Here is a 15,776-nt window from a genome sequence, read left to right as displayed (position 1 = left end):
AACAAGGACAGTCACTGTTAATTGTTCATAACTATATCACTTGAGAGTTTGAGGGAGCCATTTCCACTGGGTCCTGTGTGTGACTGAAAAAATCTTAAACCAGTGAGATGAACAATGCCTCCTGAAACATATTTTTAGTCATATTTGGAACAAAGTAGAACAGAGCTGACTGCTTTCCAGACATTTTCATGAATATGTGGGTGTTGTCTAAACACGCACCAATAATGAACAATAATCCCCAGGTGAACAGTGGCAAAAAAAGTCATCCTACTTATCCACAAATCTACCTGCTTTGGCTTATTAAAGACTATTAAAGAAACCATGCAAGGTGACAGTTTGCTTGACATGCAGGTATCACACATGCTCAGCATTTTAAACCATGTTTCTTTTAGGACAGCATCATACAAGCCAACATTTTTCATAACTCTCCAAATTTCTCCAAAATGTTCTTCAGAAAATGCAGTCAGGGATTGCAGTCAAGATCATGTTGGATGAAGGTGATGACTACCATAGTATATTAGAATTAGCTCATTTGTAATGTCTCAAAAAACAATCAATAACATAAAGACCTTCATTTAAATCTACCAAACCCACATATACTCCATTTAATTGAAAAGCTCTTAACTCCAGTAATTTCCTGGATATAAGGCTACTTTACTCAAGCTCCAGCATTTTTAATTTCTCTTACACTGAAAAGCAGCACCCTCAGCTCACAAGTAATGCTTACATAAAAGCCTCGCAGTCAGATCTCTTGGTGCCTCTATGTTTTTCAGGATATGAAGACAACAGCAGTGTAAACACTTTACTACTGCAAAATAAACATGTAACCACAAAGCAGTGATGACATAACCTGTATATTATCTGGGCTTAATTTTCTGCAATGTAAACTGACTGTCTGCCTTTCCTGTTCCTCAATCTGCTCTAAACCAGCCCTTTAAGAGTAACATTTTATATGAATTTTCCAGTTTTTAAGCAAAGACATATTCCTCCTTAGGACATTACTTTGAATGTCTTTCATTTTGTGTATCTAAAAATCTTGCTTCCTCCTGAATAAGAATGTCCTTGCTCAAATAACACATTTAAATGCTATTGATATTTCACAGCTGACTCAGGTGTGCCTAAGTCAACAGCTTGCAGACAGTATGTTTTTAAGTAGCAAAACATATGCTGCTGCTGCTTCTTTTGTTAGTCTTGATATTCATAATAGAAGAACAGCTGTAGGGGATCAGACCTAACACAGACGTAGCCCGCTATCCTTCTCTATCAGTGGCCGTAACCGGATGCCTACTGAAGAAGAGAAATCCCTTCTTGCCCGGCCAACAGCGACCCAAGCACATTGGTGTACAACTGCAAGCCACTCTATTGAGGGAAAACAGCAAATCTTTATTCAAGTGGAAAGCAGATTCTTCTGCTTACCATTTGTAGAAGAATGAACCTGAGATTGAGCATCTGAATCTCAGCATCGATCCCTCTTCACTGGGCTTGGCCTAGTTTAATTTCCAAGAGAGACTTATGTTTCTGGTATGATGACCCTGTGGTTAAGTTTGGCAGCAAGAAGTTCTTGCACTTGAGGAATGCCGAATTCTGAATTTTCCTCTGATGCTAAATAGCTCTCTGCCAGCTTTGGTCCTCTTTCAACTTCATTTACTTTTGTCAACTAATATGTCACAGGTTAGAAGTTTCATGGAAAAAATAACATAAGTGAGACCAGTATTTTCATTCATAACTAAGACTTCTGCCCAAATAATGTGTCATCTTTTTTAATACTAGCATGCTATATAGTCGCCAGCAAAAAACATAGGAGCCAAGTTCATATGGTGAATAAGTTGCTTCAGATCGACTGGGGAAAGAGAAGAGTACATAAACAGAAGAGCTGAACATATATGTGCATGACACTGCATAACTTCCTCTCTAAAGTTGAAGTCATAGATACATTCAATCAGCTAAAATAAATAATTCTGCAAACTTGCCCATGCAGTTTTTCTTCCTTTTCTTTTTGCACTGGTAAGGAAACAAATTTATGGCTTACCTTTCAAAACCAATCTGCCGTAATGTTTTCTCCCATGTTGAACCTATACAAAGAGGAGAAAAAACAAACACCTTCAGTAAAGAACCTTTATTGTATGAACACTCTTACTCTCCTCCTTTCCTTGTGCAGCTGGGATCTGTATAGTAAGATGATTTTTCCACCCCTACAGAAGTACTTGTAAATAACATATATTTTCCTCAGAGTGAAAAACTGTTAAGAGAGGCTACCACCGGGTGACATAACTGTGTGGAGGGGTATCAGCCTATGTAACTCCTTTACATTGCAGAACAGCCGGTCACTGCTACAGTTCACTGCAATTCCAAGGGTGGTCCCCTCTCCTAGAGCAATGTGATCTGTACACGACTCTTGAAAGTGCTGAGCTGGCATCTCACATCATGCACTCTTCACATTTCAGCTTTTCATTTTACTGTAGTGTTCGCCTGATTCTTGTTGAAAGCTTTACAGCTCCTTCTGAAATCCAGCCCTTTTATTTTTAAGCAAAAGCATGAAGATGTATTTCTGCTTTATTGTTTAACCCTTCATACTCATACAAACAGCTGCAAAGGACTCTTTCTCAAAATGACCAAGGCCTCAGCCCCACAAACTACTCAAATGGGCAGACTCATCCAAAGAATTGCCCTAAATATTTCTGATGCACTTAATACAACATTTACCTAGATTTTCTCAAAAATACACATACATCCCCCCCCCCCCCCGCCCCCGCAAGCATTACGTGATCAGTTTTCAGCTCTTGGTAGTTTTTTGCTTTTTGCCAGTCTCCTGCTACCATTATGTGGTTATTATAAATACAGGCTACTAGGAGCACAAATATCTCAAGTCATGCAGGTCTGCAAGGCAAATATGTGGGAGGACATGAAGCTGCGTTGTAGTTTGCTCTCTGTCTTTTTACGCTCCTGTGGGAAATGTAACAGGACTGCATGCAATGTAAGCAACTACATTTCTTTTGAATGCTTCATCATACTTAAACTGAAATCAGAGAAGTGACAATAACTCCTGTTGCTGATACAGTCCATCACCTAAAGGGAAATACAAATTAGGAACAAACAGATTCCCTGTGAATGACATTTAGTAGCACCAGAGAAACCCAGAGACAAGCAGCAATGTTGCCGAGAAGTACTGACAAAGAGCGGAAAGACAAGAAGGAAAGCAACATTGATTTACAATCTGGACAATTTCAGATTAAATGCATATTGTGCAGTGAGTGCCCATACAACAACTATAACAAAATCACGGATTAGATTCTTTCCACTGACAATCCAAGTCCTACTTGCCAAGTTAGTCTGAGAAAAGTGGTAACATAGTATTATCAGTCAGAAAAACCTCTGCAGATACATCTCTCACCATCATTACCTTCCCATTCTGTTAAAGTTATCAGCTCAAAAACTAGTGACCTGCTGTGTTTGTAGTATGGTACTTATCTCTAATCTGCAATATGCTAAATACTTGAATAAGACCTAGTAGATGCTTTTAATCTTTGAATTCAGGACACTTACTGCTGATTTAGGTAAGAATCTAAAAACTCAATTTCTAAGAAGTTTTGGATTTGAGGGTTTTGGGTTTTGTTTGGGGTTTTTTTTTTAAACCTAGCAACAGAATTCCTTCTACTCAATTGAGTAAACTTTCCAGTTTAGCCTGAGGAGAATGTGGTAAATTTCTAAAGTAATGATACAATTTTTCTGTACAATATTATCTAGTATCTGTCTGGTTTGCAAATCACAGACTGAGCAAATAAAAACTGAAATTAATAAAACCCCCAAAGTTAATTTCCTTATAGGCCTATGTCGTGCAAGGCTTTCTTCACAGTTCCTAACTGGACAGTCAAAGAATGAAGTTCACATGGGCCTGTGGAAAATACATTTCTTGTATTAATCTCTGTTCTTCAGAAAGAGGAAAAGAAACTACATTAAAGTATATGCTCCTAAAATCAACCAAAGTCTGACATTTCACTCCATACAGGAAGGATTTGGGTTGGCTAAGGGGTAGGTTCACGGTTGGTTCCAAACATGGTCAGTATAGCACATTACACTCTTCTGGCACCTGTTCTTCATTCAGCTTCTCACCACCAGTCGCTTCAAACTTCAGTCACACACATCTTTTCAGTGAAAGGCTCTAAAAACCTTTTCTAATGATACTTTAGGGCAAGGGACACAAGACTTTTCTCTTCAGCATTGTTACAGCTACAGCCAGTGATCAATGTAAAAACACTTTTAATTGTCCCCATTCAGTCCAAAGCAGGCAGGGATTTCAGGCCCATATCCAGCAGAGTACACAGCGATAAGAGGCTTCAAAACTGAAGTGGAGAAAGCTCTACCTTCAATTTTGGGGAAAAAATGAGTCAAGTTCTGCTCTGGAATAACTGAAAAATGAACGTCGTTTGATCAGTACAGGGAGCTTCTACTGTGGTACCTGTATTTGCTTGAGGTAAGGCGACACTTCTGCCTGCACAACTACCTACATATAATACCTTTCATCAACACTAAGTCCATATTTTATAAAAAGAAGTCCTCTAAAGACATCTTTAAAGCAGGACAACAAACATTCTCACACACATTCATTTCAAATAAACATGAAAACCAAAGATCATGTGCAGCACAATAAACTGTCAACATTTCATTGAGTTAAATAAAGAACCACTCCATTAACATCTTCTATAATGTGTTATGCCCCAAGCCCATCACCTTCTGCACGCCCCTGGAGTGTATCTGGTTTCATGTAGCACTGGTGAATCAAGTTATTGTTAAAAAGATGACTGTGCCACTCCACAGGTAAGCGCAGGGCAGACGTAAGCAATTCTCCATATAGTTTATGCAATCCTGCTGGCTCTGAAAGAGTATTCAACAGTTCTTGAAGTTTGAAGATTTGAAGAGTGTTGAAGAAAAGAAATCTCAACAGTACTTCTTAAAGCACAGACTAGTACTGGCATCTTTAGTCAGTGTTTCTATGCTTTCCACTGTTGTGTATACTAGTTGTATGAATTTTTCACCCCATGACTGGCTACACTTCAGTTGTATGATATATAGACAGTCCTACAGAAGAGAGTGTGAGAGAAAGGAAAAAAAGCAAAAGAGAAAAGGGAATTGGGTCTCCACTGGTTTGAAATAATCTTTTGGCTGCAGCTGGCTAGCAGAACACTCTTTGAAATGCATGTGACTCCTCTGAAGCAAAGCCTGCCAAGAACACAACTAACATTTCATATTAAAAAAATATACATCTTTTTTATGGAGTCTTATTTTAAAATGTTTATGATCTAAACATTCTGTTTTAAGATTTGCCAATTCCATTCTCAATAGTATCAATTTCTACACTGCACTAACAGCCAAAAGTAAATACCCTGAGGTAACAGCAGCACTAAGAAGAATAACGCTATTAAAAGTCTAGAAAACTTATTATTTGATTTAAACCTTACCTGGTGCTTCCAAAACATTGAACAAAGTTTAAGTCATGTAACTCTCATTAAAATCAAAACAGGAGTTTTTCACGAATTAAAGACTTGATCCTGCTCCCAACGAAATCAATAGGAATTTGGCTATTCAATTCAGAGTCTTTCTTTCTGCTGTGACTGTGGAAAACGTTCACCTGTCGACTTTCAGAATCAATCCACTGCTACACTTCAGTTGCTAAGTTAATTTGGCTTCTCTTTGATTTCTGTTTTTTACCATTATGCCAAAAATACTGAAACTGTTTATAAGAATGCCCTAATCTGGTACTCATGTAATTAAGCTTTTGTTCCAAATATTTGCTCCAGAGTGCCTGACCATTCCCATCTGTTCCAAAGATTCTGTTTCACATTAACAGCACTAGCTTTAAAATTCTTCAAAAAGATGAAGCATAATGTACTTCCAGAATTACTGCTCACATTTAATAGGAAGAGTCATAAAATGCACATCATGCTCACATATGCACTCAATGAAATCCCAGCATAAGAATGAGAGTGTAAGAATATGAGATTTAATAAGATAAAATTAAAAACATCTTTCTCAAATGAAAAGTTGTCTTCTTTGACAGGAAGGCTTTCATTTATATGGCAGTTTCTGTATTTGGTTTGGTTTGGTTACAACTCTCTGCTTACTGTGCACTTACTATGAATGAGAGGACTCCTAATCCACTGGTAGGCTGCTCACCTTTACAAACCATGAAGTTGCCTAGGTGCTGAAGTGCAATGGTAGGCTTAGGAAAAACACAGAATAACATATTCATAAAATCATAAAATCATAGAATCATAGAATACCAGGTTGGAAGGGACCTCAAGGATCATCTGGTGCAACCTTTCTTGGCAAAAGCACGGTCTAGACAAGATGGCCCAGCACCCTGTCCAGCTGAATCTTAAAAGTGTCCAATGTTGGGGAAAAATATTGGATAAGTGATTTTCAGCCATTCATGGAGGTTGCACAACTATTCACTTTGAACCACATCATGCCCTATCTGCCAGTACAGCAGAGGTCTGTAGCTCTTCAGGGAGAAGTCCGGCAGGCACTGTAAATGCACAGCAGAACCATGTGCCTCCTATACCATCCTCATGCAGGTATGCATGAAGTTCCCTATGGATCCTGTGGTCCCTATGACTGTGTGTAGTGATTACCCACAGCCCTGCTACCTTCTCACTTCTCCAGAGTTAGTGGCTACTTTAAGAACTACATGCCTGTGTCTGGCTCTGCTCTTGAGGCTTTCCAACAGTAAAAATAATAATTCTTGTATTCTTTTCTCACTGTGATCTGACATAAGGACCAAAGGGAAAAATACAGCTTAATTGAACCAAAAGACATTGTTTGATATTTTTCAGTAAGGATTAAGTAGGCCCATCAGAATTCAAGTATACAATGGGAATAGTACGAAGATTTTCAATGACGGGAATAGGACAAAATATCTGAAAATTACATCACCTCAAAGGTAAAAAAAATTTTTGGAGCCCATCAATGGGGTATCACAGAGAGTCACCCAGGCTCTCTGAAGGAACCAGTGAGGTACCAGACATAGTACAGTCACATTTAGCTCATGAGAGTTACATGCAGGTGTGACCTCCATAACCCTGTTATGATACATTAGAAACAGGTAGATATTCTTGGAACAGTAACTGCATTGATCTTTTCTCTAACATTCTGAAGCAAAAGAGTTTCAGAGGAACTGCTGATTTTGTACTGGTCAGAATATTCCTACCAATTTCAAAATTTTGATCTGAAGCCTGTGACACTTCCTAGTATTCTCCAAACCAGGAGAAAAAAAACCAAAACAAACTACCCTGAAACTTTCACATATTCAAGAGATACAAAACAGTGATACAGAATACTCCAGAAATGGAAAGAAACACTTTGCTAAACCTTTCCATTGCAGGTGCCACTTCTCAACTCTGTTTCTTAAACAACTTAGAAGAGAACAGGGCAGAAGTTCACAGAGCCTAGACCAGCTGGACAAGTCGGGGACCCGAGTACCTGAATCCACACCTAAAAGCTCTCAACAAACTGGATGAACACACTGGCTTGTCCTGCTAGAGCTTCTCTTTCAGTAGAGACACAGGTACCATCTAAACCTTTCGAGGTTTCACAGTCTATTTTCAGTGGATTGGGGAACATTGCTCTACTGTATATTCTCCATCACCTTAGTACTTACTCACCAGTTACTAACCAGTACTACTAACTAGCTGAAACGTACACAACTGCAGTTGATAAAAACTGCCATGTTTAGAACATGTTGGTTTCAGCAGCTTCATCTATTATTAACAGTCATTCCAGCTGCTTGTTTCCAGTAGTAAACTTCTATCTTCTCCCAAACAAAGCAAATGAACAAAAATAAAATGTTTTCTCAGGAATTCTACTTTTTTGATTTTTAATCTATATAGAACCACTGGTTTTATGAAACAGGCTAGTGCATGTGGCATAGGAAAGAACTTTTTCTTACATGCTTCACGGTACCATAGAGATATTATTAGCACTTACTCACCAGTACATTGGCTATCCAATACCTAGTTACATACAACAAGCCTTTTACAGAAATGATCATTTCTCTCATGTGAAGTGCCATCAGACAATGCTACCTTGACATTTAGCATCTATCTGTCCATTTTGAGAAATAAATCTCTCTTACACTTCCTCTCCTTTGATTCAAACTACCTAGGCTGCAACTCACACTCATCACTGCAATTTGATTACCACAGTATATCATCTGGGATAATGACACGACTTTCTTTTAAAATGAGGTCTCTTAATATGGCATATTACTACTCTGCTGTGTCCATACTGGTGTTTTAATTCAGATCAGGAGAGTATTTCTTGAGCAAATCTCTTACCATGCTTTGGTTTGCATGACAGTGATCTCTGAGTGCACAAACTGGATTCCTTTCACATGAAACTAAACCGCACCCCAAGGACAAAACTGCTGTGTTTCAACCACTAACGGGCACTTGGTCCACATGACCAGACCAGAGCTAATCCACAGTAAACCCCTCTCAAAACATGTATCATGTGGCAGCCAGGGACTCTGCACTGACTGCTTCACTCCTATCATGCTGTGCTGCTTGGTAAGGCAGATGCAGCTCACCCCACCACTCCCGTCCCAGTCCTGGAGTGCCCCCAGAAAAGCTTTCCAGTTACAGTCACCTCGAGGGATGAAGGGGCAGCTCAGGGTGCTCACCCTTAGGATTGTTTTCTGGGCTGTATCCCATCCACTACAGTGAACAGGAGCCTTTCTACTGCCCAGGTGTACGAGCAGGGTTGGACTGGTTGCTCAGCACAGCCACACTCCCCACAAAACCCCAGGGAGCCAGTTCTGTAAGGCACAACAGCAGATTATTTCATTTTTAAAACAACTTCTCAAGGAGAAGGAATAAGGGAAAATCTGGGCTGTTATGGTGTGCTGTGCATACTGAAGAGACTAAAACCACCAGTAAAAAAGAAGTGGAGGGCCAGTGGTCTAGGATTCTGGCTAAATGAAGAAAGTGATTACTGAATATGTACCAAGAAAGAGGTCGTACCAAGAACAAAGACCAGATGCTGCAAGTCTTTACTTGCCTTCCACTCATACCGGCTTTCAAGTGATTTCTGACAGAATGAAGAGTACAAATTTGATCCCTACATGATAATGTCATGGAAAAGATTTATTGTGTATTTTCGACTGTGCGGAAAATATTAAATTATTATTGTGAGATACAAAAATTGCGTTCCTATTAAGAAAGAAATCTTGACTCATTCCATGTTAACCAGAAAAGTAATCATCATCAAAAACACTACTTCTGCTCTACGGAGATTTTGATGAGTGGGAACTTTTACTAATAAAATGAGCAAACTAGGAATATAGAGACAAGTGCAACAGTACTGACACTATGTTTATGTGTGTGCACAGAGATGCATTTTGCTTTAAAATGAGCATTAAGAAGACAATAGCTACGGTAAAGCGATTAATGGCCATATCTGGCAGTCACCTCCTCCAGTCTGTGGCTTCCCTGGGAGCTCTGGGAGCCCAGAAGGGTCAGCAAAGCTCCCACAGATAAGTGGGGACCCTGAAAGCAGCTGTTCCATAGGCTTAATCCATATTCTTTGTTTTGATCTTGATTAGCACCAGAATTGGAGGGCTGGGGGAGGACTGTTTTTAGAATTGATCATTTAACTTCAGGTAGAGAACACGATGTGAAATACCCTCTACTGCACCAGGGACGTAAGTGATCCAGCATTTCGCTGCGCGCTGTTCAGACCGTGCCAAACAGAGGCAGGGAAAGATCCCAGCTCACTTTGTGTGATGGCAAGTAAGACCAGTGTCTCTGAGCCTGATCCAAAGCCTACAGAAATAACTGGAAAGATCTGCATTGAGTTAATGGGCTTTGATAATTTGTCTGAAATGGAAACAAATAGCAATAAGGAATAGTAAAAAAAAAATCTGTTTTTCAGTAACATAAACAACAGCTATTATTTCTACCCCAGTAATAAACTGCTGAGGTACAGTGTTCTGTGGATAATTTATCTGGGAAGAATGGGAGCAGAGGAAGAAAAAGTTTCAGAATTTAAAACATTAAATGGGACGCAGCTTGTTTTCAATGTGAAGTTTATGTATTTTCATATGAGAATCACACACACTATCTTTTTACGTGAAGATGACTTGCTAATTAAACAGCAAGTTAAGAGATGTGAGGAAGAAATAGTAACTTGGAAAAAGAAATTTTGGGAAAGTACTTTCTACATTTGTTCTTCCATGCCAGATTTGTTTAAAATGATATACAGGCAATAAAGCCAATTTAAATGGGCTGAATTGCTTCACCTTTTTTTAATCAGCTTTTTCACAAGGATGAGAGGTTCCATAGTTTTTATAAGAATCATGACTTCTTTTGTCTGCTTAGATGTATCAAAACCACTTATAGGACACACACATGCTTAAAAGCACTCTTATTTTAACCTTATTTCATTTCAAATTTGTTTCCTGAACAAGGCAGCAAACCAGGAAAACCGCAGCACTAGAAAAACTTTGGGGCATGTGTTTCAGATGAAACCTGAGATAGCTAGTTAATGGAAAGCTTTTGTTGTTGTTGTTTAATCTGTTATTTATCTGTTTGCTGTAATGGTTGTTTGGTGGTTTTTAACCCACATTTCCAAGGATACTGGAAATTTGAATTCATTCTGGTGTCTTTTGTTTTTAAAATAGACCTGCTCCCCTTTCCCCATGACAGTACACCACTGCAAAAAAGCATGAGGGAAAGGACTTTGCACACTATGCAAAGCAGAAGTTTGTAGGTCACCAGCACAGAATCACACTGCAGGAGTAAAGTGGGAAAGAATCAGACGGTCCAAAGATATAACTGATCCCTTATTCTTTTTTACAGCAGAAAAGGGTGTCAGGGCTCTGAGGAGCAGCCTCAAAGGAAGGCGACATTTCCTGCCATTGCCATGGGGGATGTCAACCTCAAGTCAGAGAGTCACTGAGCTTAAGAGCATCAAAGCTCTGCTCCAGACCTTTTGAAAGGAGGCCAAATAATAACTAAATGGGCCCTTTTTCAAATATGGAAGACTGGCTTTGCTTTGGTTTTCAAAGTAAAAGCAAAAGAACTTAAAGAAAACTTGTAGTAAGTTTTATTTTTCATAAACCTGAAGAAAATGAGATTTTTCTCCATTTTTGTTGGCAGAGGAATTCTCTCCTCTCCCACCCCAACCAACACTGCTGTCTGCTAAATAGTATCTTACAGGCAAGGTTTTCACTTCAGATTGTAATTGACGGGCATCCTTCCAATTTCTAGAGCTACCCTCTGCTTAGTTTTATTGTAACATAATATACTGTTATTAATAATAATGTCGACCTAGTTTCCTGCCATGATGAACATGTGCAGCGTGCCAGTGCAAGGAATTGGCTTTTCATTGTCTCGTTTTCTCTTTTTGTCTCATCAGAAGAAGGAGAGGTGGGCAAGCATTTCTTGCCAAATTCTGCAGTATGGACATATGGGAAGGGGGACATAAATAACAAGTATGTGTTCAGTAGCACATCCATATGCAAGAAACTATGGATGAGAGAAATAAGGATAGGAAACTAGGAAATCTTGCACAGAAACAGGAGGAATATTAAGATGACAGAAAACTAGCATTCCAGTGGTGGTGTCTTTGATTCCACCAACATTTTGTAATGCATGCCTTTTCTCTGAAATTGCCTTTTTTTTCCCCCAGCTTTTTCTAAAGATAATAAAGAACCATTTCATTCACATTATTTCCCTCACAGATTAAGGAGACATTCACATAGTATGACAAAGACAGCAACTCATTGTTGGTAGGCCTGATGACCTGCCCATATTCAAACTTTTCAGCAAAAAAACCCCAAATTGTTTCAGTAGCTAAAATGACACTAGATACAAAGACCTGAAGTAACGAGTGAAGGATGATATCCAGAATAAACTTCAGAAAACTGGCTTGAGATGTGTACAACCTCAGCACACCACCTTCCACAGAAGCAGCAAACAGCACCTTCAAACTCTCCCTGTTTGCATGCCATTAAGAGAAGGCAGCAGTGACTGCACCAGGCAGCAAGACATTTGAGCCATAAAAACTGACTCACTCCCAGAGATCTCTTCAGGAGAGAATTCTGGATGCAGAAGGACGTGCTCCTCTGGCAGTAGTGTGAAGCGTGCATGCAGGCTCAAACAACTGGGGAGAGGGAAATGCTTCCAACAGTTGTTATTTTTCCTCCCTAGCAAATATAAAGATGCCTTACCTAGTTCAGCTGACAAGTATAAACACATATGCACTGAACAAAGGGTTTCTTTTGTTTTCATTTTCTTTGTCTTTGCAGAGCTTAAAATTCTGTGATTTCACTCAAATTTTCCCAAAGCTCTATCTGTGAGAACAGAAAGGGCAAAGCTCTCCCACCTACCAGCTCCCATTCCTCTCAATCAAGAGACAGCCGACTGCGTAGCTATTAATCCACTCAGGGAAAACGAACAGGTAAAAGAACTGGGGAAAGCAGAAGGCAGTGGGGTGCCAGTTGCAGATGCAGCCCAATTCTTCACTTCTAGACAGCTGTTTTTAAACCACTGCTGCCACTCCCTGGGTGAGGAGCCTGTATGGACAAGGGGGTGGTGAGGAGGAGTTCTGGCAACAAAAACTAGTGAGACGCAGTGTCAGAGAGGCTCCCCACCCACCTGCACCTCTCAAGCACACAAATTTCAGCATCCCCTGCAAAGCCAGGAGAGCCCAGCGTCACATACTTTGCCTCCTGCAACTTGTTCCCCTGCACACTTGGAACATCTGCTGGATTTCACTGCCACTGGCTGGGGACAAGAGCCACATGTAAGTGTTACTGATCGGTGCTCTGCTCATGATCTGTGGAATGGCCACGTTCAAGCCACCAGAAGTGCCCAGACAGATTTCATAGGGATCCAATGCTATGTGATTGTGTTTAGTTTCATCTATAATAGACTGCAGGATTGCATCCAGTGTACTAGCAGATCATTTCCCAACACTTAATTAGTTTTCATTAGGATGCCACAAATAGCATGAGTACTATCAACAAATTAAAGAAATCACTGGGTTGCCTAATCATTTCCATTTTTAAAAGCACTCTGTGCTTTTTATCTCGCACTTTTCAAATAGTTTATGAATAGTTTGCTCTTGCTACAGTTACATGCTTAATTAGGAGTATTAGGAGTAATTTCTCCCCACTTTGTTTGGCTACATCTAAGCCAAAAATCAGTAAAAGCACTAAAACTTTTGCCATTCTCACAAGCTGTTAAGATGACAAGAGTATTCTCACACTTACTTAAAGTGTGGTTATTTTCCTAACTGGAATGCATTTTATTTAAGTGCTTCATTAGGGTATTAAGACAGTCATACCTTTTGAGTAAATACTGAAGAGGATGATGAGCGGTAATAATTTCCTACTCAGCAGGGATTTTCATGTCACAGGAATCACGGGCAATTTAGATGTGTGATTCTCAAATGGATTTTAAAATCAGGTATTTTATTTATTCATGTGCTGCTTCATTGCCTTTAGAACTGATATTACATCAGGCCTAACAGAAAAGGGACAAACAGCACACTGTATTGTTTGCTTCTTTTCAAAGATACATGGCCAACAACAGCAACACTTCAAAGCTAGCGCCAGTTGGCGGGTTTTCCCAATCCGAGCAGATCTGAAGAACTGGAAGGTCCCACAGTAGGAGCAGTATATCAGGTGATGGAGCACAGGTGCAATCAATGCCCTTAGAGAATAAGCAGTTTATAAAGCATCTTCATGAGTGTAGTAAAAAACATATTGGAAACGTCCTTGTTGTGCTCAAAATAAGACACGTGAAAAATGCTACAGTTCAAGACGACTTGTATGAAGGATATTGGCCCAATTTCTAAACCCATTTGTCTCATCCCAAACTTTTCTCTGCATCAGTTTTAGAAAACTACTTATACTGAGTATACAAATCAGGGCACCTTGGCAACATTTTCTGCAAGGCATAAAGCCTGTCAAAATTTCTTGTCTTTGCCAGCTGGAATACATTGAGTATATTTTATGTGGTTGCAAATGTGAGCTATTCACAGCAGTGGGGGACACTGTACCCACTACAGGCTGGAAGAGAAGCAAAGAAGTGGAGGAGAGAAAAAATACATTCAGTAGGAAAATGGGCTGAAAAGTATAAAAGGCATAAATTTCTAACAAAGAACAAGTCATACATAAAAACACTGACTTATATCAGAGAGAGATGTAAATGCCAAATTCTGCCCTAAATCTAAACTTAATTTAGATCTAAACTTAATCACCTTTTATCCGGAGTGACTTCTTTAAAGACACTTTGCATGAGCAAAAAAATTAACTCACAGTCTTAAACCTGCACATCACCCTTTCTAAGTACTATTCTGGAAAGGAGGTTAGGTGGTGGAAATAATAATAAAAAAAATTCTTTACCTCACTAATCTGTGTTTGTATTTCATATCAACACTTCAGTATGTTTCTTTTTTAAAGTCAGTGGATGTAAAGTAATAAGACTTCACCAGGGCTCTCTGTAATATTTCACCCAGCTTTAAAAATTGTATTTTCTAGGGTTCATTTCCTGGTGTTTTTACATCTTTGACATCATCACTGTATCTGCATGGGACAGAAGGACAAAATGACACCTAATTGATTCTGCTTATGGGGGAAGAGGGCCCTGGAGAAAAGGGCAGAGGGCTCCATGTACTATTAACTAAGCACATGGAGATGCAAGAAGGGCTCACTTCAAAAGGATGCTGCAATTGTTTGTGCTCGCAGATGTCTGTGCTACAACATCTGGTCTCCAAAATCAGGCTGCAAAGCAGATGATACTGAATCACAGTCAGGATCTCACCCCTCACTCCATCTCAGAGAAAGCCAAGCTGTAGCGTTAGCCACACCTAGCCGTAGCCAGGTATGTACCCACTGGCACATCAGTGGAGGTTTGATGATGAGCAGCTTCAGACTGCAAGCACTTCCCACTCCTCCCTATGCAGAGGTCTGGCGGGAGGATAAGTCAATTATGGAGGCTGCTTGCCGCTGCCCATCAACTAAATTGGGCAGCTGTGATGGGAGGGCAAGCTCTCCCTGGCAGGTACCTGTGCCCACTGCAAAATAAAAACGTCAGATAAGCGTAGTCCCAAATGCCAAAACTCATAGATAAAAATTGACGACAGCTATCCATTAATTTCCCTGATTTTGTTCGTGCACATTTAATAACGCACATCTCCATGACTCTTGTTTAAAGGTTTATTGTAGATATGCTAATCTGAAAAAACATACTTTGTTTCTATGCGGTTGAAAACTGATGAGATTTACAGTACTTCGGCAGAGGTCTTGGCTGGTGACAGTCAGCCTGGGATACATCTGAGCATCAGCTTTTATAAACAGTCTATGCATTGCCCTCTGTTGCAGTGTAAATCAAACATAAAAATACTCCCACAGACACGGTTAACTTGAGGATCCTCACTGACAGAACAGAAAATTGTATCACCAGGCCAAGCACTTAGAAAACTGAAACCACAGCAACTACATGGAACAAAGTAGATCTGGAACCTGAGAGACCTTTAGAGGATTCAGAAATCTGTAATCTCACATGGACCAACCTTCCAAAATCTGCATAAATTTTCTTTTTTTTTTTCTTTAAGTGTCAATTTTTTAATAATACCACTCATCTTTAACAAAACAGCAACATACAATAAAGGGGTTGGTGGACGGCTTAACATATATTCAATACAGCAAAGCTTGGAAGCTACTGGTTAGACCAGAAAAGTTGTGACCAAAAGCAAATACTACTTGACAGATATTT

At 39.6% G+C, this 15,776-nt stretch overlaps 1 protein-coding gene across 1 annotated transcript in view; it reads right to left on the bottom strand.

Moving 5' to 3' along the window:
- Positions 1-15,776, bottom strand: part of PIEZO2 (piezo type mechanosensitive ion channel component 2) — a 314,868-nt gene that overhangs the window by 161,674 nt on the left and 137,418 nt on the right. Inside the window, exon 4 of the mRNA XM_052788207.1 lies at positions 2,030-2,072. Within this exon, the coding sequence (XP_052644167.1) occupies positions 2,030-2,072 (43 nt within the window). The remainder of the gene's footprint in view (positions 1-2,029; positions 2,073-15,776) is intronic.

The sequence above is a fragment of the Harpia harpyja genome, chromosome 5, assembly GCF_026419915.1.
Source record: "Harpia harpyja isolate bHarHar1 chromosome 5, bHarHar1 primary haplotype, whole genome shotgun sequence".
Classification (NCBI taxonomy): domain Eukaryota; kingdom Metazoa; phylum Chordata; class Aves; order Accipitriformes; family Accipitridae; genus Harpia; species Harpia harpyja.
This window is presented reverse-complemented; position numbering and strand designations above follow the sequence as displayed.